The sequence below is a fragment of the Plecotus auritus genome (assembly GCF_963455305.1).
Source record: "Plecotus auritus genome assembly, chromosome: 7".
In the NCBI taxonomy this organism is placed as follows: Eukaryota; Metazoa; Chordata; class Mammalia; order Chiroptera; family Vespertilionidae; genus Plecotus; species Plecotus auritus.
Window position 1 is genome coordinate 120,097,269 of NC_137774.1, and position 24,095 is coordinate 120,121,363.

At 41.2% G+C, this 24,095-nt stretch overlaps 1 protein-coding gene across 1 annotated transcript in view; it reads right to left on the reverse strand.

Moving 5' to 3' along the window:
* Positions 1-22,298, reverse strand: part of LNPEP (leucyl and cystinyl aminopeptidase) — an 89,565-nt gene extending 67,267 nt beyond the window's left edge. Inside the window, 1 exon segment of the mRNA XM_080678497.1 lies at positions 22,181-22,298. Within this exon segment, the coding sequence (XP_080534623.1) occupies positions 22,181-22,199 (19 nt within the window). The 5' untranslated portion in view covers positions 22,200-22,298.
* Positions 22,299-24,095: the final 1,797 nt, after the last annotated feature.

A 24,095-nucleotide genomic window follows, 5' to 3' on the forward strand; every position in this document is an offset into this window, starting at 1 on the left:
TAAAGGGAAACTAATGTAAACCACATCTAAGAGTTCATCCTGACAGTCAAAAGAATACACCTAAGTTCCTCCAAACACAAAGCACAATGAGTACATTTACTTGTGCATGTCTGAAGAATAATTTTACTAAAGTACTTAAGAACCTGGCTCTGCAAAATTATACTCACTGATGAATTTAAACCAGAGACTTTTAAAAATTATGTCTCATCAATACGTGTCAAAAGCCCAAGAAACTCCTTTGACCAAGTAACTCCACAAGAGGAATTTATCCTGAGAATCTACACAATCATATACAGAGTGGGGGGCAAAAGCAGGTTTATAGTTGTGAATACATGAAATTGAGTTTATTTGTATTATTTTTCATACAAATAACTGTAAACCTACTTTTGCCCCACTTATATGTAAGAAGGTTCTGTTTACATAGCAAGAAAAATGAAACAACCTAAGTGTATAATGAAAGGGGATAGGTATATTCATACCCAATAAAATATTATGCAGATATAAAATTATTTACATATATTTTAAACATGGAAAGGTGTTCAAAATATAGTATTGAGAGGCAGGCTATAAATTTTTAAATAAATAAATATTTGTGTAGTTGTACACACTATAAATAAAAGTGTTAAAAGTGTTAACAGTATTTCTTTGAGGTGAAGTTGTGGGTATGTTGGATTTTTTTATTAAATTTTCTTTTTAATGTAAAATAATAGGAAAACACACTCAAACATGTACAGATCATGTTTTAATCTGTTCAAGATGTAAAGTTAATAAATTAATGAAAAATTATGAAATGTTGGCATGTCTTAGAAATGGTCCTGGTCAATAAAATCAGAAAACCTGGATACCAGGATAGAATTTGCTAATTAATCTCCCATGTGCTCTCCTATTAAGACGTGGAGTCTATTATCTCCACTCCTTGTATTGGCCTGGTAATTTACTTTAATCAGTAGAATGCAGCAGACGTGACTATGTAATATTGCCAGTCCTAGGCTCAGAGGCCTTATAGCTTTGACTATTTCTCTTTTGCTGACCTGAGAGTCATATGAGAAGAAATCTGAGCTAGCCTCCTTGTGGATGAGGAACCACAAGGAAAGACAAGCCCAGCCAGCAATCAGCGCCAACTGCCCAATAGGTAAGCAAAGCTATCTTAAATCTTCTAACTCCAAGTTAACCTGCCAGATGATGGCTGTTACAAGTGACCTCAGACAAAATCAGTGGAAGAAACATCTAGCTGAGCCCAATTCAAATTATTGACCTACAAAAGCATGGGCAAATAAAATTATACTTGTTTTAAATCATTATGTTTTGTGATTTATTATGCAGTAATAGATGACTGATTTATCCATCATCCATACAATATACCTTTAATATTTTGGTGTGTCTACTATTCTTATAGGCTAATTTATCCCCTAAGACAGTGGTCGGCAAACTCATTAGTCAACAGAGCCGCAGTTTGCCGACCACTGCCCTAAGACAAAATTGATATATGCTATAGATACCAGTTCTATGATTCTGTTGCATCTTTAAAACACATGCAGGGTCTCACGGTTATTTTGGACTTCAACTCAAACACATAAGGAGAGAATGGAACACATTTTGCATTCTTCAAAGAAAAACTGTGTGCAGCTGTAGGCTTTTCCTCCAAAGCTCAAGGGCCTTGATGTACATGACTTCATACTTTCTACCTCCCTCCATCAGTGGGTGTGAGGATGATCTCTGCCTGAGGTCCTAGAAGGGGACCAGGTTAGACATTGGGAAAAGTAAAACCAAAGTTCATCATCACCATTACCATTTCAATACCACCACCAATGAAAGTGATGATAAAAACCAAGGCTCACTGAGGGCTTCAGCATGTGCTAATAATGGGCTAAGCACAGCAGAGTAGTTAAGAATGTCTCTGGAACCAGATATATTCTCTGCCATTTCCTGTGTAACTCTGAGCAAATTATTTCACCTTTCTAAGTTCAGTTTGCTCTTGTAAAATGGAGATAATAACAGTACCTCTCTCACTGAATTGAGACAACCATAAAATTATTTTCGTTGCTACTTCATAACTGTATTTTTTCCTACTGTTAATGAATCGTAATGTAAATATCTGTGTTTTCCGATGGTCTTAGGCTCTACAGCAGCGATCCTACTGGTTGGGTACCACAGGTTGAGAACGACCCACAGGTTGAGAACGACCCACAGGTTGAGAACCGCTGCTGTAGAGCCTAAGACCATCGGAAAACACAGATAATTTACATTACGATTCATAACAGTAGCAAAATTACAGTTATGAAGTAGCAACGAAAATAATTTTATGGTTGGGGGTCACCACAACATGAGGAACTGTATTAAAGGGTCGTGGCATTAGGAAGGTTGAAAACCACTGCTCTAAACACCTTTATATTTTACAGGTAAAACAATTAACTTTGGTCTAAAGTTATCCAGCTGGTTAGTAAAAGTGACTGGAACCAAGGAGATTTTTAAAAATTTTAACTTCTCTACAGGAAGATGGAAATGGAACAATGAGTGGGTTTTACCCACAGAATCACTCAGCTAAGTTTAGTTCTCCCCAAATTCAGTTCGGTGATTTTGAAAACAACTACTTTCTCAGACTTACAGGAAATTGTTAAGTAACCTCAGAGAAGTCATTTATTCTTGCACCATGGTAGACAATTTTTTTTTAAATGAGTCCTCTTCAGATAGCAGAATATCCTAGCATTGTCCAAGCGCTCGTCAACTGAAAATCTATGTTACAAGTTATTACTCTATTCTTTAAGACCAAAGAGAAGAATAAAAATCATTGCAAGGAACAGACAAACTGACAGTTCAGTGCTAAGCAACATGGTTCCATCCTGATCTCAGACAAAACAGAGACCAGATATGATTGAAAAATTATCATTTTTAAAGAAATTTCTCATGTTGTGCGATAGCTGATTTTTTGAGAAAAAAAATATCTGCTATCTCCTTTTTTTATCCTATAGTAAGTACTAGCTAAATCCTGGTATAGTAAAATGTCACACTTAGGATGAGAGAATCTGTATAATTATTAATATTAGAGTTTTCTGGCTGAATGATAAAATTTATTTGCTAATTTTTAAAATGTTTTTGATGCAAATATTTCTAACAAATTTTATTACTTTCCCATCTCCTTACAAAGAATAGTTTCAACGTATGGTTATTATTGAAAAATAGTAACTATACTGCTACTTGCTGGGACACAGAACTCAGTGTCTTGGCTGATAAGAGTACTAATATAGGAAATGGCACCCTATACCCCAGGATTTGGCCAATTTGCTTAAATGCATTTCAACTAACAACTTAAAATTTACAGCAAATCATAATGCATGAGATTTTTTTTTTTCAGTTTTAGTTTAGATTTATTCATTGAACCAGTGTTTCATTAAAAACAAGTTTCACTGCAGCTGTTTACTACAGCTATTTTTCAGGAGATTTCTAAGTTCAACTGATGTTCAATTTTAATTATGATTCACATATCATAGAGTAGTAATTTCTTAAAGATAAATAGAAATTATTCAAATTGAATAACAGGGAGAAAAAAAAGAATGAGAAAAAATGAATAGTGCCCCAGGGACCTATAGGGCAATTATAAAAAAGACTAACGTACATGTAAAATAATATTGGGGCAGAAAAATTATATGAAAAAAACACAATGGTCTAAAACTTTGTAAATATAGTAAAAGATACAAATTTACAGATTCAAGAAGTTCAGTGAACCCAACAAAAGAATAAGCCCAAAGAAAACCAAACCAAGACACAAAAAATTAAACTGCTGAAAACGAAAAGTAAAAAAAAACTCTGAAACCAGCTAGAAAAAAACAACCTATTACATATAGGTAAAACTATTCAAAGTACCATGGATTTCTTAACAGAAAATTACATAGGCCAGAAGTTCATAGAGCAACATCTTTGGTTTATGTTCATATATATGTGTGTGTATATATATATATATGTTCATGTGTTTATATGTTTATATATTTATATATATATATATACTAGTGCCCCAGTGCACACATTCATGCACATTGAAAGGAAATGAATTAGAAGGTGGCCAGTGGGGCGGGACTGGGCGAGTCAGGCCGGACACACTCTGGAGCCAACCTCCCTCGGTCCCTTCCTGGCTGGTCGCCACGGCTTGAAGGTCATCTGCGGAGTGAGCGGGGTCTCTCCAACAGGTGGGGGTCCCTCGACTTGGAGTGCAGGGATCAGGCTGAAACCAGCTCTCCGACATCCCCCAAGGGGTCCCAGATTGCGAGAGGGCGGTTCTCAGGTGACGCACCCCGGAATTGGGCTCCCTCCTCTCTGGTTCCGGGTGTGTCACCCGAGAACCACTGCTGCCAAGTCACCGTAGCTCGGCAGCTCCTGTGTTGAGAGTCTGCCCCCTGGTGGTCAGTGCGTGTCATAGCTATTGGTTGGAGCATCTGCCCCCGGTGGTCACTGCGCATCACAGCTACTGGTCGGATGGTCGCTTAGCCTTTTATATATATATAGACTAAAGGCCCGGTGCACGAAATTTGTGCACTGGGGTGGGGGTGTATGTGTCCCTCAGCCCAGCCTGCACCCTCTCCAATCTGGGACCCCTCGAGGAATGCCTGACTGCCTGTTTAGGCCCGATCCTGGTGGACAAATCTCAAAATTATTATGCTGATCAAAAAACACCAGGCCAAAAAGATAGTATATTATTCTACTTATATAAAATCTATATAATTCCACTTATATAAAACTCTAGAAAATATAAACTAATCTATAGTGACAGAAAGCAGGTCAATGGTTGCCTAGGGACAGAGGCAGGGATAAATTGTAGTGTTTTTTTGTTGGTTTTGCTTTGACTTTAAAAATGTAACACAAGAATCAGGAATATGCAACACTCTGATTTTAATTAGACAAAGGCCAATTTGAGAGGCTTATTCATTTGAACAATTACTGTACATTCACATGCCAGACTCTAGGCCTTTGTTCCATAATTACTTTTTGTTCACTCACACAAAGGAACCATAAATGGTCTTCTGTTTAAAAATATTCCTGACACTTACTATGAACACCAACTGAGTAAAGAGCTAATTCTTTATAATGTTAGTATTTCAAAGTACTTTAAATGTATGAATTAGGATCGTTGGGTATGTGACCTACTTTTATAGAACATTAGTTCGGTTGGCTGAACTTATAACTGACCTACATCACTGTATAAGTTTAAGGTATATAGCATTATGGTTTGATAAAATGATTACCACAATAGGTTTAGTTAACATCCATCATCTCACACAGATAAAAGTAAAAAGAAAAAAAAAGTTCCTTGTGATGAGAACTTTAGAATCTACTCTAAAACAACTTTACTACATATCATACAGCAGTATTAACTAAAGTCATCATGTTGTACATTTCATCCCTAGTACTTACTTATCTTGCAACTGAAAGTTTGTACCTTTTGACCACCTTCCTCCAATTGCCCCTCTTCCCACACCCTGCCTCTGATAACCACAAATCTGTTCTCTTTATCTAAGTGTTTGGTATGTTTTTGGGGTTTCAGTGTTATTTTCTTTTTAGATTCCAAGTGCAAGACAAATACAGTATTTGCCTTTCTCTGACTTATTTCACTAAGCATAATGACTCCAAGGTCCATTCATGTTGTTGCAACATTGACACTTAGGTTGTTTCCATGTCTTGGCTTTATATATATATATATATGGCTAATATACAAAGTGTCCCCTCGGGAGTTCAACTGGAAGACCGGGAGTTCAATCACTTGCTATGAAATGCGCTGATCACCAGGGGGCGGAACGGAATGAAGGAAGGCCCCAGCCGGGGAAGGGAGGCCCCAGCAGGCAGCCAGCATCTAGGGAAGGGAGGCCCCGGCCGACAGCCAGAAGGCCCCGATTGGCCCTGATTGTCGGCCAATATAAACAGGCTTAGGGTCCCTACCCATGCACAAATTTCGTGTACCGGGCCTCTAGTCCTATATAATAAAGACGTAATATGCAAATTGATCCTCATGCCCTCACAAGATGGCTGCCTACAACTAGGCGAGCAGGGGGGTTAGTGAGGGACAACCAAATGACTGAGCAGCAGGCTGTGTGGGGCGACCAGGCTGGCAGGGGGGTTAGTGAGGAAAGACCAAACGACTGAACAAGTAGGCTGTGTGGGGCGACCAGGCTGGCAGGGGGGGCAGTTAGGGGCGATCAGGCTGGCAGATGGGGGCAGTTGGGGGCGACCAGGCTGGCAGAGGGGGCAGTAAGGGGTGACCAGGCCGGCAGAGGGAACAGTTAGGAGCAACCAGGCCATCACGGAGGGGGCAGTTGGGGATGACCTGGCCGGCAGCAGGGGTCAGTTAGGGGTGACCAGGCCAACAGAGGGGGCAGTTAGGGGCGATCAGGCTGGCAGGTGGGGGGGCCTTTAGGAGTGACCAGGCAGGCAGGCAGGTGAGCGATTAGGAGCCAATAGTCCAGGATTGTGAGAGGGATGTCCAATTGCAGCAGTCAGACATCCCCCAAGGGGTCCCAGACTGGAGAGGGTGCAGGCTGGGCTGAGGGGAGACCCCCCCCTCCATGCACAAATTTCATGCACCGGGCCTCTAGTTATAAATAATGCTGCTATGAACAAGGGGCTATAGACGTTTTTCAAGGGGAAGACAGTTTTAAGTAGATTCATGGCACTAGAAAAAAAAAAAGAGGGTTGATTCTAGTTCTCTTGAAGATTTAAATCACTCTATGGCAGGCAGTACAGATATGGGACAGAGGGTTTTATATCATTCTGGACTCCATAGATCAGAACAAGTTGTAAAAAAAAAAATTGAATTTAACCATGTAGGCCTTGAATTCATTAAAATAATAATTAAAATAAGAAATCACTAAAGGGCTAAGAAGTTAAATGATGTATCCATATTATGTGAATATTGGAGGAAGGGGGTTTGAGAAAGAGGGGCAGCAGGTTGAACACTCTTCAGGTTTAAACATAAAATAGATAAAACTCACTTCTTTTTTTTAAGGTAATTAAATCATTTTCTAAAACTTTGTGTCCTCTCTAGTTTAAAACTATGCAGGGCTGAAATAAATAACTGTAGAATCCTCATCTAACTAAGGCACCTGATATGTGGTTTGTCAGATCTGCCTGGCTAGAACATTTCCTTCTCCTGTGACCTAGATCTATCTTAAGAAACCTGCTGCCCAATTCCAACAGCTCCACTTTCTACCTGCTGAGGATTCCTAAGGTATTCCTCTCCAGTCCCTGTAAAAGGAAGATTAAATGTTTAAACAGTTCTCAAGATGTGGTATGGCTATGGCATACTCTTTCAGAGGGTCTTCAAGGTCAAAACTATTTTCATAATTAGAGGTTATTTGACGTTTTCATTTTCATTCTCTCATGAGTATACAGTGCAGTTTTCCATAGGTACATGACATGTGATATAACAGACTGAATGAATGCAGAAGCAAATCTGAAAATCTAGTTGTCTTTTATTAGGCCAGACATTGAAGAGATTTGCAACAATATAAAACAATGCTTTCACTAAGTGTTTTGTTTTGGAAAAATTATTTTTCATTAAAATATTATTTATGTTAACATGTAAAAGATTTTTATTGTTATGTAATAAACTAATATTCTAAAAGTTGTTTCAGTGTTAACTTCTAACACAGCCAAGATCTAGAAATAGAGCTCATATAAACAAAAACTTTTAGGGGTCCACAATAATTTTAAGAGTATAAAAGGCATTCTGAGACCAAAAAGTTTGAGAAGCATAATTTTGCCTTCAAATATAAAGAAAAAAATCCCCAAACTCTCCAGATATCTTGATTCAAGAATGGGAGTTTCAGTATATTGTTTGAAAAAGTATATAAATACATAAAGTAAGGAAAATAAATATAGAAAGTCTAAATCACTCTCTAGTAAGGCAGGAAGGGACAGGGGTTTGGGATCATCCTGGATTTCTGAGTCCAAAAATAAATCATTGAACTTAAATTAGCAATATATGCTCCTTTGAGCATCCTTGGGCAGGAATGTAGACTCCAATAATTTGTTCCTATGAAAAAACATAAGCTTTACCTTAAGGTAAAGAAATCATCCATAAAGAAAGCTGCATGTTAAGGATTGCACTGAGCCCGCCTGCCCCACCCCCTCCAAAAATTCTTATGTTGAAGCACTAGCCCCCAGTGTGACTCTATTTGGAGATAGGTGCCTTTAAAGACATAATTACAGTTAAATGAGGTTATAAGGGTGAGGTCGATAGGACTGATGTTCTTACAAGAGGGATCTGAGACACCACAGCTCTCTCTGCAAGCGCAGGGGAAAGGCATGCGAGGACAGAGCAAGAAGGTGGACATCTGCAAGCCAGGAAGAGAGCCATCAGAAACCAATCATGCCCAGCACCTTGATCTTGAACACCTAACCTCCAAACCACAACTGTAAGGAAATAAAATTACTGTCGTTTAAGCTACCCAACTCAGTCTGTTAATATTATGACAGCCCGAGTTCACTAGTACACTGCCTATATTCTGTTTCCATATAAGTACTTCATAAATATACTGAGTGAGAGGAGGGGGAAATGAAGGTTGTTTTTTTTTTTCTTTTGCTTGTTTAAGGGGGAAAATATTGAATTAATATCTTTACAGTTTACACACCATAATTTACGTTACATGGCCACTAAGGAGTTGTATTGGTTTTGTTCTTCTCCAAATGTCATTTAATTTTTATCCTTTGATTAACATTAGAACAGAAACATCTACATTTTCCCTCTTGGTTAGTTTCGTGCTTTCACATTCCAGCTCATATTGTAACTAATTCATACCACTAGTTATTCTGTTATATCAACTAATAGAGAATCTTGCCTCTCAATGGCTTTGCCTAATTGACAGCAATGATGTAGGGTCACCTCCTTTACTCTTTCCATAAGGCCACACAAATGCTTATGTATGACCAGTTTATGCCTTATCAATTGTGGGATATTAGGAAATTCCTTTTACAAGTTGAATCTAATTGGCTTGGGAATTGTTTTTGGCTAATTAATGAAGGGCAAAAGTTCCCCAATAGCAGGTTAGCAGAAGGCCCTACAGCACTGCCGGAGAGAAATTGATTTAACAGCACCATTTTAGACTCAACTGCACAGCAGCTCTCTAGCTATGAAGAAAGGAGGGAAATGTTAAGCAATTCTTTAATTTTGATTTTGAAAATGCTTCAGAGTAAGAGATTCCCTCCTATTAACCATCATCTTCTTCCCTTCACACACTAAGGCCACTTCTTATGCAGCACTATCTTTCCCGTGCTAAGCACTTGCTGTGTCTGAAATACAGCAAACACTCAAATTGCATTTCAGTAAAAAGAGAAGCTGAATGAACACTGATAAGAATATTGCCCCAAAAAAGTGATTTAAATTTACGCTGTTGCTATTGAGAAATTTATAGAAAAAGGAAAAGAGCACTGAAATTCAACTTTACTTGGGGGCAAGGGGTGTTGGGGGGGAGAAAAACCTCTAACTTAAAAGAAAACAAATAAAATTGTTATTTAAATATTTGTTTCAGAGTTATCTGAAGTAATATTAGCCTCAGATAATATTTATTAAACATCTAATATGTGTGGGACACTATGTTAGGTGGCAACTCTAGTAGTAAACAAATACGAGAGAATTGTATTTTTATTTGGTGTAATTGATGGTTTTTAGCTAATAAGTGTATACAGTCTTTATACAGAACTCAAAATGTGGTTTTAACCATTTAGAAAAAATGGCGTCCTAAACAACTGGTACTTCCGCTTTCATAACATACCATTTATGTTTCTTTGGGCAGCTCTGAGCAGAAATATGGGATCCAATAATTTACTCTTGTGGAAAAACACTATCTTCTTAACCCTGAAGTTTCCCAGGAACAAATGAGGCCCAAGATGAGAAATGCCTTTACTCTGTTCCCATGCAACCCTTCCATAGAGCCACTTGAATGATTTTTCCTTACATTCTTCAGCTGGCTATTTGGTCAAAATCACTGCTGATATGTTTTAGAAGTTGGAAGTATTATCTTTGAGCGGGGGAAAAAAAGAAACAGTTCTGGAGACTCCTGGCAGGGTGGAGGTAAGCAGGCAAACTGCCATGATTCATAACAGATTCTCAGAGCCAAAAGCTGCTGCCAAGTTACAATCCTTCTGCAAAAATAATAATAATAAAATAAGGTTGTCACAGTCACTAGCAGAAATACAAATTCACTAGTAAAACTGGCTACTTATTAAGCTTACTGTGAGAAAACATAGCAAAATAGGTATGAATTTAAACACAGACATGTTTGTTTGCATCCCTGGTGCCTATGAAATACAGGCCTTGTTACCAGTTAATGAAGTAACCTTATGCTATATCTTCATGTTAACACTACCTCTTTTTGTATTAAATTCCTAACTACTTCAACCCCACCTAATAGACAAAATGTATTTAATACCTAATCTAAGACTGAAACAAGTTCTACTTGCATGAATAATGAGGTGTTGCATATTACATTTGCTTAAAGAACCAGAAAAACATATCCAAGCCAGAATCAAATTGAATATAGAAATGAATAGTTCCTCTACTCTTACACAACACTCACCTGAAAGTGTTACAAATGCATGATAATTGTTAATAAATATGAAATGGAAAGAATCCTTCTATACTAGCTTCAAGCCTTTAGTAAACAAGATACAAGAAATACCATTTGTTCTCCAATTTTGAAAATCTCACTATGGCTGGAATGTCAAACCACCATGTATCTTTGACCTCAGCTAATAACATGAAGAGTTTGAGTTTCTGTGCACATTTTAGTTTTTAAACTAAATATAGTAAAACATCTTGTTAATATCCTTAATTAACTATCACAGAGCTAGTTTGTGAGGAGCCAGGATCTGAATGCTGCCATCTGAACGGCTCTTTTCTATTACGCTACACTATGCAGTAGTCTTACAAAATGAGATAGACAGATAGAAAGATAGGTAGATAGGTCATCATGACAGATGTACAAAATGAAAAAACAAGTACAAAAACAAGTGTTAAGGAAAGTGGTAGAAGATGGGACCTGTGCTTCTTGAAGCCAGGCCATTTTCTAAGAGAATGCACTATTTTGTATGTCCGTATACCTTTAAAAAAATTAATTCTGCTGGACTATAAGCTCCTCAAAAACAGAGACCATGCTGCATTCACATTTTCACTCCAGCTTTAAGAACAAAGCTTGGTATAAATTAGCATACAGTTAACGTATATTTTAATGTACTTATTTGAAGGCGGGATCTTTTTAAAAACTATTATCTTTTTAAAAAGAGGTAAGTAGGGACATGTCAAAAACAAATAAAAAATATTTGTTAATTGAGGCAGTTTAAAATGGTATGCAAGAAGAATTTGTATTAAACTATTCACTCTATGCTTTTTCTCTGACCCCCCTATTCCTGATTCCCCAACAGAAAAATAGAGCAAGGAGACATGAAAACTAATTTTAGCTGTGGTGATAAAAATAAGAGCTAAAGAAAAGCTATTAGCATGGTTTAAAAAGGAAGAAACTAAAAACAAACATGGGGAAAAGAAGAAAAAACAGAATTAAATAGACTTAAACCCCAGTACTACCTGGTTTCAACAAAACAGAACTGAGCCCAAAGCATTCCTTTTCAAAAAAAATTTTGTATAATATATTCCAATAAATACATTCCAATAAATACATATTTCTGTATTTCTTTTCTCTGGTTGTTATCCACAGTCGAATTAATTTAGAACCAAAAGAAGGATAAAATTTACAACAATGTACAAAGTTCTAATAACAACCATTTATTTCTATAGTCAGCATTCAAAACCATTATAGATTCCACAGAAAAAAATATTCTAGTTAAATTTCTGGCTAGAGGATACTTAAAAAGCATCAAGGTAACAAGTGGAACATAATATTCCATGGACTAAAGAATACAGCCAAACAGTAAAGAATACTGAGAGCATTTGCTTCCTTTATCCTTTTATTCATCATTATGAAAATGATCAGATATGCTTTTTTTTTTTTACTTAAAAGTTAGCCAATAGCCTCATGGGCAAAATAAAATAATTTGAGCTTAATTTTCCATTTTCTTTGCCTTTCCTAGGCTGAATTATAAAACCCTAATGTTTATATCAAACTTGTTTATAATATTTTTTAAAATCTTTGTAACATAGGTTCCATAGTCCTTGACAATCCTGATGGTACCACCTAGAAAGATTCAGCTATAAAAAGCAATTGAAATTGTCAATGATGCCTAAATATTTATGCTCATTAATCTCTCAGGCAAATACTTTTTAAAGAGCTAGTTAAGTTTATTTTTAATTCCCTCCACTATTTGGATATAGTTTCAAAATAATCTCAATCTACCACAATCCCTTATTTAAAATGAAAATGGCCTTAGGCTTAATGAATACCTATAAGTGATTTAGTAGAGAATGTATATCATTGAAAGACATTTATAAGAACCCTTCAATGTATACAGAATGCTTATGAGTTAGAAAGTACTTTAATTGGTGAATGTATTTGTTAGACTTGACCTCATCAGACTGATAAAACACAAATACATGATAGTGTTAAATCACTATAGCAAAAATTTTGCCATGAATTTACAACTTATTAAGGGTCAGTTTATCATTAACCTATTTTTTTAAAAAAATAGTGATGATTATCCAAAAGTCTGAGACTGTAACCACATTTTTTTTTCTACCAATCACCACAGTCATTCAATTATCTGTCAAGAAAAGTTTCTATGCATGATTTCTTCAAGTCTTTCTCTCTATGGTATTTTCCAAATTGACAATTAATTAAAACAGAACTATGCACCCAACTGCAACAAATAACTGCACTCAAACTGAACAAGGGTAGCTACACTTTAGTGAATGTGTACTTATTTCTATCTAACTCAACACACTATATTTATTATCTAAACCCCACGTCAGACTACCAGCCTTGGGCAAACTACGGCCCATGGGCCGGATCCGGCTGTTCTATCTGGTTCTCTTGCTCTCCCCTCCACTCCTTTACTTTGAATTTATATTAGTTTACACAAACACTCCATCCATGCTTTTGTTCCGGCCCTCCGGTCCAGTTTAAGAACCCATTGTGGCCCTCGAGTCAAAAAGTTTGCCTACCCCTGGACTAGACCCTCTTTTCTACATTCAAATCATTTCTCTGTGTACTTCCTCCAACTGGAAAGTTACCAAACCTCACTAGCCTGGATTGATGCAGATGGCAGTGAGGCTGCTGTTTTAAAGGGCAATGCATTTCTTATTCCCCTTAACACCCAATACCCTATGCTGTGAGTTGTTTTCTTAATCTAGCCACCCAATCTAGATACTGCCAAGGACAATGCCAGTGGCCCAAAGGGTTAGGAACTTAGAATTTAGTTTTGAAAGCAGAAAAACTACTGCTAATACATATAAGGGGGAACCATCCCAAACTCATGGACATAATCTTGATAAACCTAAGACACACTAGTTTCTCCCACCAAGCCCCAAGGTCCACAGCAGCGTCCCTTACTTAACCATTGAGGCCCTTTCAACAATTATAGGAGAAGAAGAAACTAGACAAGTATTATACTACTTTCTATTTTCAAATCACACGACCAAAACCAACTTAAAGAAAGATCTTTTAAAACATTTACTCTACTCAATCACTCCCACTAATCTCCATGCATTTTTCCTCTAAAGAGAATCTTGAGATGATACAATGCTGTTGAGTTAATGAATATTCTAACAACTGTTTTAAATCTTATAAAAATAAGTTTTAGCTGTGAGAAATACTATGGCCCAAGGCCTCCTTGCCCACCAGAACTTCCTCTATCACACCAAAAGGAGCTGTCTGGGAAACATTGCCACATAGTCCTGGTCATCATCGCTGTCCGATCCAGGAAGAAAAGGAGCACACTCAACCACAGAGATACCAGTTCTCTCACTGCACTTCCCATTTTCCTGTTCTCACAGCTTATGAAGCTCTCCTCACAGAAACATCAGGAAGTCTTTTAATCCCTTCATTCCATTCTCCCTCAAAAGCACTGGGGGACTGGAGAAGACTTTGGACCACCCGGTCCCCCAACCTACATAAATCCTGACAAGTGGCTTGAGTTATGTTTTGGTGACTGCATTCTTAAATACATGGAAGGAATGACCAGGAAGACCTTCATTAAGAAAAATACTCTAAAAGGAAAAGAACTTCAAAGGATCTTCTACAGTTGAACTTGATTCTCCATTGTTTTCGAACTCCCTTGGGAGCCTGAATTTTCTTTACTTTGCAAATGGACTGCTTTAGATGCTGAGGTTGGAATTTTAAAAAGTTAATTGGCTCATTGTTCAACCATAAGCATCAGTATAGCAAAGTGAAGTAAAACCAGGCAATAAAGAACTATGACTGCTATTAGGAAGGTCCCACAAGGCCAGTGGCTCTACAGTCCTCTAAATTTTTTTTTTCTTGAAATCTAAAACTTTTATGAAAGTGAACAGTCCTACCTTATAAGTGACTAGAAATTTTCTGACTATGAAAAAGAGAAGTACATTGTATGTTTAAACTCATGGCAAATATTTTCTATTTCCTTCTACGGCCTCCTAATGCCAATCTTAACTCATTTATCTCTTTCACCCCTCAATTTCTTTTGTCTGACCAGATCCACCTACTGCCCCCTTCCAACTCTGAATCTGTCTTTCAACCTCACACAACAGTGCCATGTTCCCCAAAACAGGCTCATTTCTGAACCAAAGATTTGCAAGGTTCAAAGTATGGCCATTTTGAAAATCTCTGCCTATCAGTTTCCTCCTTTACCTTCAATCTCAACATTTCTTTCATCTTCATCATTAATTCTTTTAAGTCCCAATTTTCCCCAAAAGATCTTCCCAGCCAAAGTCCTAAAGGAACTCCCAGGACAATCACAAATGAATTACAATAATAAATCATGTTACAGGGGAATCCTGACCACTCTTCCACTGACAGGGGAACTCTTATTGTCACATTCACTGTACAGAAACACTAGGACAATGGGCAGCCTTCTCTACAAAGGCCACTAGATAGACAAGGAACTGTACCATCAAAAGGGCTCCTAAATTTCCCTCCATTCCCAATCCTGCTTTCTGTGAACACTCAAATTATCATTTATCTGTATTATGTATTGCATATCTATGGATTCAAATGCAAAAAAAAAGACTTTTTCTAGTTGTTCCACTAGTATTATGGAAAGGCTTAGTAGTATTCTTGTCACCTCCACCTCCTGCAGTTTTCAAGACATTGGGTAACAAACTTACAGAACATGGTTGCACTTCCGTCCGTCCTCATGTCAACTACCACGAACCAGGGGTCAAACCTAGCTCCATCCCAACTTCTGGGATTTCCTAACACTTTCATGGGAAGGGTCAACATGCTACTGTTTTCTAACAGGAGTATTCACAGTAGAAATGTGAAATTATTGGTGACAGATGTTATATGAACAGGTTATAAAGACAACCCTGTACATTTATTTCATAATTAGAAAACTTTCTTGAAGTTTTATTGCTTCTTTAATTCTATATTTTTATATTAGCATGAAAACAAAATTAGATTCTTCCATTTCTTTTCTCTCATTTAGGTTTGCATTATCTGTTGACAGGTTTGTGGGGTTTTTATAACTGTGCCTAACAGAAAATCTACTTGTAATGAGCATTCGAAAAATGGTATCTGACTGAATTCTGAGAAGGAAATCACCCCTTGCTTATTTTCTATATGATAATTTCCTCATAAACAATCTTTCTGGTTATATAGCTTTCAGGCTGAGTTCTCAAGGATCATCTATAGATAAATGATAATCACTGGTTTTAATTGCATCTAAAATATGCTGTTTATCTTGTTTTTTTTGTTTGTTTGTTTTTTAAATAAATCTTTATTCAGATTATTACAATTGTTTCTCCTTTTTCCCCCCCATAGCTCCCCTCCACCCGGTTCCCACCCCACCTTCTGCCCTTACCTGCCCCCCACTGTCCTCATCCATGGGTGTATGATTTTTGTCCAGTCTCTTCCTGAACACCCCCCCATACCCCTTTCTCCCTGAGAATTATCAGTCCACTCCCTTTCTATGCCCCTGATTCTATTATATTCACCAGATTATTCTGTTCCTCAGGTTTTTAATTCACTTGATTTTTAGGTTCACTTGTTGATAGATATGTATTTGTTGTTCATAATTTTTATCTTTACTTTTTTCTTCTTCCTCTTCTTTAAGAATACCTTTCAGCATTTCATATAATACTGGTTTGGTGGTGATGAACTCCTTTAGCTTTTTCTTATCTGTGAAGCTCTTTATCTGCCCTTCAATTCTGAATGATAGCTTTGCTGGGTAGAATAATCTTGGTTGTAGGTTCTTGCTATTCATCACTTTGAAAATTTCTTGCCACTCCCATCTGGCCAGCATAGTTTCTGTTGAGAAATCAGCTGACATTCGTATGGGTGCTCCCTTGTAGGTAACTAACTGTTTTTCTCTTGCTGCTTTTAATATTCTTTGTCTTTTGCTCTTGGCATTTTAATTATGATGTGTCTTAGTGTGGTCCTCTTTGAATTCCTTTTGTTTGGGGTTCTGTGGGCTTCCTGGACTTGTAAGTCTATTTCTTTCAACAGGTGGGAGAAATTTTCGGTCATTATTTCTTCAAATAGGTTTTCAGTATCTTGCTCTCTCTCTTCTTCTGGCACCCCCATAATTCTGATGTTGGTACGCTTAAAGTTGTCCCAGAGTCTTCTTACACTATCTTCAACTTTTTGGATTTTTTTTTCTTTTTGCTTTCTCGGTTGAGTGTTTTTGCTTTTTTGTATTTCAATTCTTTGACTTGATTCTTGTGTTCCTTTAGTCTGTTGTTGGGTCTCTGTATAATATTTTTTATTTCAGTCAGTGTATGTTTAATTTCTAGTTGGTCCTTTTTTATATCTTCGAGGGTCTCGTTATATTTATCGGCCTTTTCTAGGGTATTCTTGAAAAGTATTATAACCGTGGTTTTGAATTCTATATCCAGTCATTTGTTTTCCTCCATTTCTTTCGTTTGTGATCTGTTTCTTTGACGCCGCATTTTCACTGCTTCCCTGAGTTGGTAGGGTAGATTTGTGTGCTAGGTTTCCTATATGGCCCAGTGGGTCGGCCTCCCCATTTAACCTGAGGTGGACACTCTTGGTGCACCCCTTTGTGGACTGTGTGTACAGCCTTGTTGTAGTTAAGTCTTGATTGTTGTTGGTATCACTGGGAGGAATTGACCTCCAGGCCAGTTGGCTGTAAGGATCAGCTGTTTCTACGCTGGGAGAAGTTCGGTGCTGGAGACAGCCTTATAGGATTAGACTTGCCAAATTGCAATAGCCTCTGTGCTCAGCTTGGATGGGGTGGAGTCTCAGGGCAGAGCAGACAGTCTTGGCTTCCAGTCAGCCTTGCCCTTGCGCGCGTGCGCACCTGCAGACCTTTGCCTTCCCCGGCTCCCGAGTCTCCGCCCAAGAGTCCAGATTCCCCCCACAAGAGCATGGGTCCCCAGGGGCTCACCTGGAACTGGGGTTCAGTGCAGTCAGAACTGGGGCTCAGTGCAGTCAGGAGCTTCTGACTCCCTTCCACTAGGGAAAGCCTGTGGCAACCTCCGCAGCCTTTGTGCGCACTGGCATGCGCGCGCCTGTAGACCTCTGCCTTCCCCGGCTCCCAAATCTCTGCCCGAGAGTCCAGATTCCCCCCCATAAGAGTGCGGGTCCCCAGGGGCTCACCTGGAACTGGGGTTCAGTGCAGTCAGGAGCTTCCGACTCCCTTCTGCTAGGGAAAGCCTGTGGCAACCTCCACAGCCTTTGTGCACACTGGCGCGCACGCCTCCGGAACCCTGCCTGCCGGGGCTCCCCCAGGTCTCCGAGTGAGTCTCCGGGTGCCTTTCTCTCTACCTGACAGTCCAGACCCCCCCCCTGTATGAGCCTGGGTCCATGGGGTTTCGCCCGGGACTGGGGTTCAGTGCACTCAGAACTGGGGTTCAGTGCGGTCGGAGGCTTCCTTCCCCCTTCCGCCAGAGAAAGTCAGCCAGGCTCTCAGCCGCCCTTCCCTCTGTGCGCACAAAGACCCTTTGCCGTACCTCCAATTCTCTGTGAGCTTTTCTCTTTCCTTCTAGTTGTAGAATTTTCACTCAGCCAGGTTTCCTGTGGTTCTGGATGGTGTCCGTTCTGTCTTTTAGTTGTAGTTTTGAAATTGTTGTGTGAGGCAGCAGTTTAGGTGCTTACCTATGCTGCCATCTTGGTTTCTCCTATGCTGTTTATCTTGTCTCAAGATACTCTTTTTTTTTTTTTTGGAGGCTGTTACAACCTCAACCTTAGACTATTAAATGATGTTAACATTCAATTCCTAAATAGCTATTTCCCTTTTCTAAAATAAAAACTTAAGGCAGGTGGATTAAAAACATAATTTAACTTATATTCCATCACAGAGAGAAAAAACTCAGATTTTCCATTTCTTAAGGGTTTTCTCTCAATGTGGTAATTTACCATAGAACAAAAGAAAAAAATATATAAGCAAAATGTGGTAAGCTCACATTTTTGATAGATGATGCTAAAAATGTTTTTAAATGTATACTGTAGACAATTCTTATTTATAACATGAAAAGATGAAATCACAATTTTATACTGCCTTCTAATCCATGAATATATAACTTGTTGTACAGACTTCTTATTTTGGAAGTTGAGAAATACTTCCAATTGGACTGTAATTAAAAAACAACAACAAAATAATTTTGTAAGACAGGAAAGTCCCCCTGTTTGATTATGTACCAGGTTATAGTACTTCAGTGATTTCTGGGGGCTTTGTTCATATGAAAAAAAAATGACAAACTGTTAAGTTATGTTTTCAGTTCTGGGCTTCAAAATATCAATGCTTTTTTATCCTCTAGATTTCCTTCAGGCTTAGAAAGCACAGGGGGAAACACACAAACACACACACGCACGCACGCGCGCGCGCGCGACACATGCAGGCTAAGAAGTCCTTCTCTGTCAATATGCCTCCAAATTCTGAATTTGCTCCCTTCTGGTGAATACTTCTAACATCCTCAAAATGAAGTCACATCAGATTCTGAGGTTGAATCCTGGCATTTATATTACTTTAACAAGAATTTAAGTTACCCTAAAATACCCCAACCCTACAAGCACATGAGGACAAATAAAGCCATCAAGTAACTACATGCCCTATCACGTCACTTTTGTTATGGTAAAATATAAATCACTACTTCCTAATAGTTTCACCTCTACCTGCCTAACAGGACATAATAGTTACTGTTAAAACTATTTTGAGTATTGGTCTAGCTGACAGGGGTCCTCAAACTTTTTAAACAGGGGGCCAGTTCACTGTCCCTCAGACCGGTGGAGGGCCGGACTATAGCTTAAAAAAAAAACTATGAACAAATTTCTATGTGCACTGCGGGCCCGGGACGAGTCAGCTGCTAAGCAGGACAGGCAGCGGCACCCGGCGGGCCGGATAAATGTCCTCGGTGGGCCACATGTGGCCCGTGGGCCGTAGTTTGAAGACGCCTGGCTAGCACATCTCTCTCCCCACAAAAAAAGTCACCAAAGATCCAAAGTCAGAAAGGATATCCAGCTTTTGGCATAAGAGTCAGTAGTTCCTCCCAAGGGCAAGACCAGAAATATCTCCTGAGCCAAATGGGAATTCCTGGCACTAAGGTCCCTCTTTGTAAGTCTTTTCTGGAGATGTGCATATTAAATGGGTTCCAGCAGTCTTACCTGGTCAGGTTAACAAAGGATATTCACATGATCATCAGCAGCAGGCAGAGAGCAGGGACCAAGAAAAATGAACCATACTAGCAGCAAGTTTTAACAGGGAAAGGACAGACAGCCCTACTGGAATAGATGAGTACTGAAAGCCAGAATGACAAAACAGAAACTAAATTTGCCTCCTTTACAAATTTATACATCAGAGGGTGGTGAAACCATTGACAAGATTTTAACTGAAAGATATGTTGTCCTGAATTACTAAAACTGTCTTTGTTAAGCTCTCACAATTCTTTCCATATACTGGGATCTATGAGAAAGTGTAAGTGGTGACAATTTTATTAAAAGAGCATGAATTTGTAACAAAAGTTAATACCAAGCTTAATAATTCCTGCAATCATAAATTCTATGGATAATGAAATACTCTGTATCAGAACGCCCAGATCTATGGGAGAAGAATTAAATGAACGTATGCTTTGTACTCAAAAGGATTAAGTATAAAGATGTCCTGTTTGAAGACACTATAAAATTCTACAGCTACCCTTCAAAAGTTCTGAAATAAAAAAAAGTCCACCTTAAACCTAAAAAGCTAATTTCATGTTGACTTTAGACATTGTAGTTTCTATTCTCCTTGTTAAAGAATGCTAGATAAGGCTCCAAGGAGTGATTAAAACATTAACTAAAATGATGCATTGCCAAACTATCTCCAACACAGACTTTGAAAATCTGAAGATAGAGAGAAAAGGATCAGAAATCTAATTTTTCACATGAAAGTTGAAGGATTGCTTCTTTTTTGTTCTTCTCTCTAAGACTTTTCCACTTCCTTCCCAAATGTGGCAATTTGTAAATATTCATATGTAGGGGAGACTGTTCTAAGAGGGGAGAAAAGGCCCCAATTTTAAGACTTGAAAATGTACTTTAGTTCTGTAGACACAGGTTCACCCAATCAGCTAGCAATGATCTTGACCAAATGATGACTCAGCCTTGTGGGGATTTTTTTACGTTAAATGAAAGTTCACATTCAAAATCCTACAAAGATGGAAGCTCCAAGCATTCAATTAGAACAAAGGCCTTGAAATAATCATTTGAAATGATTTATATTAAACATATTTTACCCTAAAGTACTTAGATGATCTTTAAGGTCCCTTTCTGTTCATATCTTGTTTTAGTCACTTTCCTAGGCTCTTCTTAGAGCCTTCATGATTACAAATAGAACCTGAATGAGAAGATTCAGAATTAAAGTTAAACCTGTCATCGTTAAACCTGATTAAACAGTACAGACAGAAAGATGGCAGTAGAATAAAGCATTCTAAATTAGGGACAGGGAGAAGACAATTAAGTAGTTTGCAGGCCCATGAATGAATCCCAACATACAACAAAGTCAGGATGATGGTTGGGATATTCAGTGAACAATGTCTGTCTTTTGGGTGACAAATGACCCACCCAAACAGGGGTAGACTTTGGCTTCTATTAATATGACAAACCATCTACCTGAAGTAATCAACCACCGCAGGAAAACACATGTCAAGCAGAGAATGAATTCTCTAATTTAAGAGTAAATTATCCCTTCCTGGCAGTTTTCCTACTTTCTACCCCCAAATAGAATCCATATACTCAACGTCGCAAAATGGTTAGACATAACACCCTGACATTGTGACTCTGGCACTTCTGCTCCAAACAAAAGCCATCCTTTTAGTTGGGGTGGGATTTATTCTCTCCCTTCCGCGGAGGGCTGCGGCAGTTTGTAAGGCATCCTGCAAATCCTACTCTGACTCTCCCCTCAAGTCACACTGTGATGTCGCGCTGACGGACCCTTGATATTAACGACCCAGCATCTGACAAACTGCTGTCGGGAGCCTGGGAACGGAAGCCTGGCCGCCCTGCGCAGTGCCTCAGCAGCAGACGGGAGGGTGGCCATGCGGGCAGGCACCTCCGGGGCACTGGGCAGGATGAATTTTATAATTCAAGTCTTCTCCAAGTTTCCCTTCCTTCCACTCAATTAACCGGCCAGGCTCCCCACCCCCACCCGTCCTATTAGGAAAAGTCACGCCGGCAACTCGCTTAAGGGCAGGGAGACAGCTCCCGGTGCGCACAGAAGTTGGGTTTCGCAGGGGCCACGGCGGACACCACCCTTCTTCGGGGCAAACCCGTGCTGCCAACTTTCCCGCGGCCCCTTCCTCTGCGAACAGCAGCCCAAACTTTGCCTTTCGCCCACCTGGCCGCGCAGCGGAGCAACGGGGCGGGCCGCCCCCTCCCTCGCCGTGCTTCGGGCTGGGGCTGGCAGCACCGACGACCTTCACGCCAGCCCCCAACCCCGCGCCGGCCGCTGCCCGATCCCCGCCCCCCAGCCTCCAGCCGCCTCCCCCAGACCCATCTCCCCGCCCCCAAACCGTCGCTGAAAACCCGCGGCCGGGCGACTGCACGTCGACCCCTCGGGCTACGACTGCCCTTGATCCTCTGGGTCGCCGAGAGCTCGGGCCCCCGCCCTCCGTCTGCTCACTCACCACCGGTGAAGGGCTCCATCTTCCCCCTGGCCCGGCTCCTCGCTGCCCGAGCGCCCCAGCTTCCTACTCCGAGAGCTGAGGCGGCCCTGCCGACTGAGCATGCCCAGCGCGGCCCGGGGCCAGTGCGGAGAGGCGGCGAGGGGCGGCGCCCGTCCGCTCTGTGGCTCCGCCACTCCGGGTTTTTGCGACGGCTGCGGAGAAGGCGGGGGGTTGGGTGTGGGGCGGGAGGGAAAGGCTCGGGGCTGCCCGCAGCCAAATTCGGAGAGTGGGGGGAGCGGGGGCCAGGGCCAGGGCCTGGGCGGGAACTGGGGCCGGGCGGTGCTGGGGCCGGGGTGCAGCCACGCCCGCCAGGAGGCAGGCCCTCCCCCTCCCGGGGCTGGAACCGCAGTGAATCTCTCAGCAAACGTGCCGGCCTCCTGCGTCCGCGCTGCGCGGTCCTAGGCGCCGGGAACTTGGCCCCGCGGCGGGAAAACTCGGGCATCCCAAAGTGGGGCGGACATTCCAGCAGTAGAGTCCAAACAAACGCAGGAGACCCCTAGACTGAAATTACTGCCTCGCTGAGCATAAGATCCGGGCGGTGTGTGCGAGAGTGAGGGGTCGCTAGCTAATTCGATGGCTGGGTGCAGAGGCCTCGCTCGAGGCGCCACCGTGGCCAGGTCTGAAAGGCAGAGCGGGTTCCCAGGAGGGGAGAGGGACCCGGGGAGCGCACAGCGCCCTGGCTCCGAGGAGAAGGGCTCGGGCCGTCCCCGCTTGGCTGCTCGCCCCAGCGGAGTAGTCCCCAGAGGCTGTACCCGGAGACCGGGGGAGGGCGGGGACCCCTGGGGTCCAGCCCTCGGGCTGAGGTTCGGGAGCGGCCCCTACAGGCAGGCGAATCACAAAACCCGGCGCTGGATGTTCCAGGCCTGCGGTCGCCGCAGGATGTGGGCTGAAGGCCTGTGGGAGCCGAGCCCCAAATCAACACCTGCGGCTCTGGGGGTGCCGCCGCTGGAGTCCGCCGCTGAGCCGGCGGAGCTAGACACGAGCAGCGGAAGTTCCCTTCGTCACCCCTGCCCCTGCCCCCCCGCATTCGCGCCTTTGCCTCCAGCCCCTCGATACCATTGTTTCCGATGTCAAATCCGGGCAGACCTGGCAAATCTTGGGGATGGAGCAACTGGGGGCCCCGTGAGCCCCGGCGAGGCTCGTCGGGGCGGCTCCCTCATCCCTGGTTCGGTATGCGCATCGCCGCCACTCTCGTGGTGGAGGCCTCGGCCTTTCCAGACGCTGCCACCACCTCCTCTCCCTCCTCTTCCGCATCCCCAGCCCCTGCAGCAGCTTGGCTACGCTGAGCCTCACTGCGCCTGCCAAATGTCACCGGCTGCTCCCAGGCTGTCAGCAGCGGGGCGCAGGACGTGGGCTGCAAACACGCCGGCGGCGAGCGCAAACCGCCTGGGTAAACGGGCGGCCGGGTGTCCTTGGACCCGCACGGGAATTAGAAATTAGATGTAAAAGAAGTAAAAAATCGAAGTGCAATATTGTCTATTAAATGTCAATTATATCCACGCACTTTCCACTCCACTTTAAAACCTCCAATGACTAACAGTTGCGCTTAGAATAAAAGCGAAACTCTTTAGCCCTGGGACCTCATCTCTCCTACATGTGCTCGCGGCTTTGGCCACAAAGGGTTTCTTGCAGTTCCTGGAAGTAGCCAAGTTCCATCCAGCATGTTCCTCGTGCAAGAACTGTTCTTGCCCGGTACTTTGCCTGCTGGTTCCTTCTTGTCATTTAGGTGTCACCTCAAATGTCACCTCTGCAGAGAGCCTTTCCCTGACCACACAATCGAAATTAAGCAGAAACATGGTCTACTGCTTAGTTTTCTTAGAGCACTCATTACTCTGTAAAACAATGTTTTTGTTTGTTGCTTTATTATTATCAACCT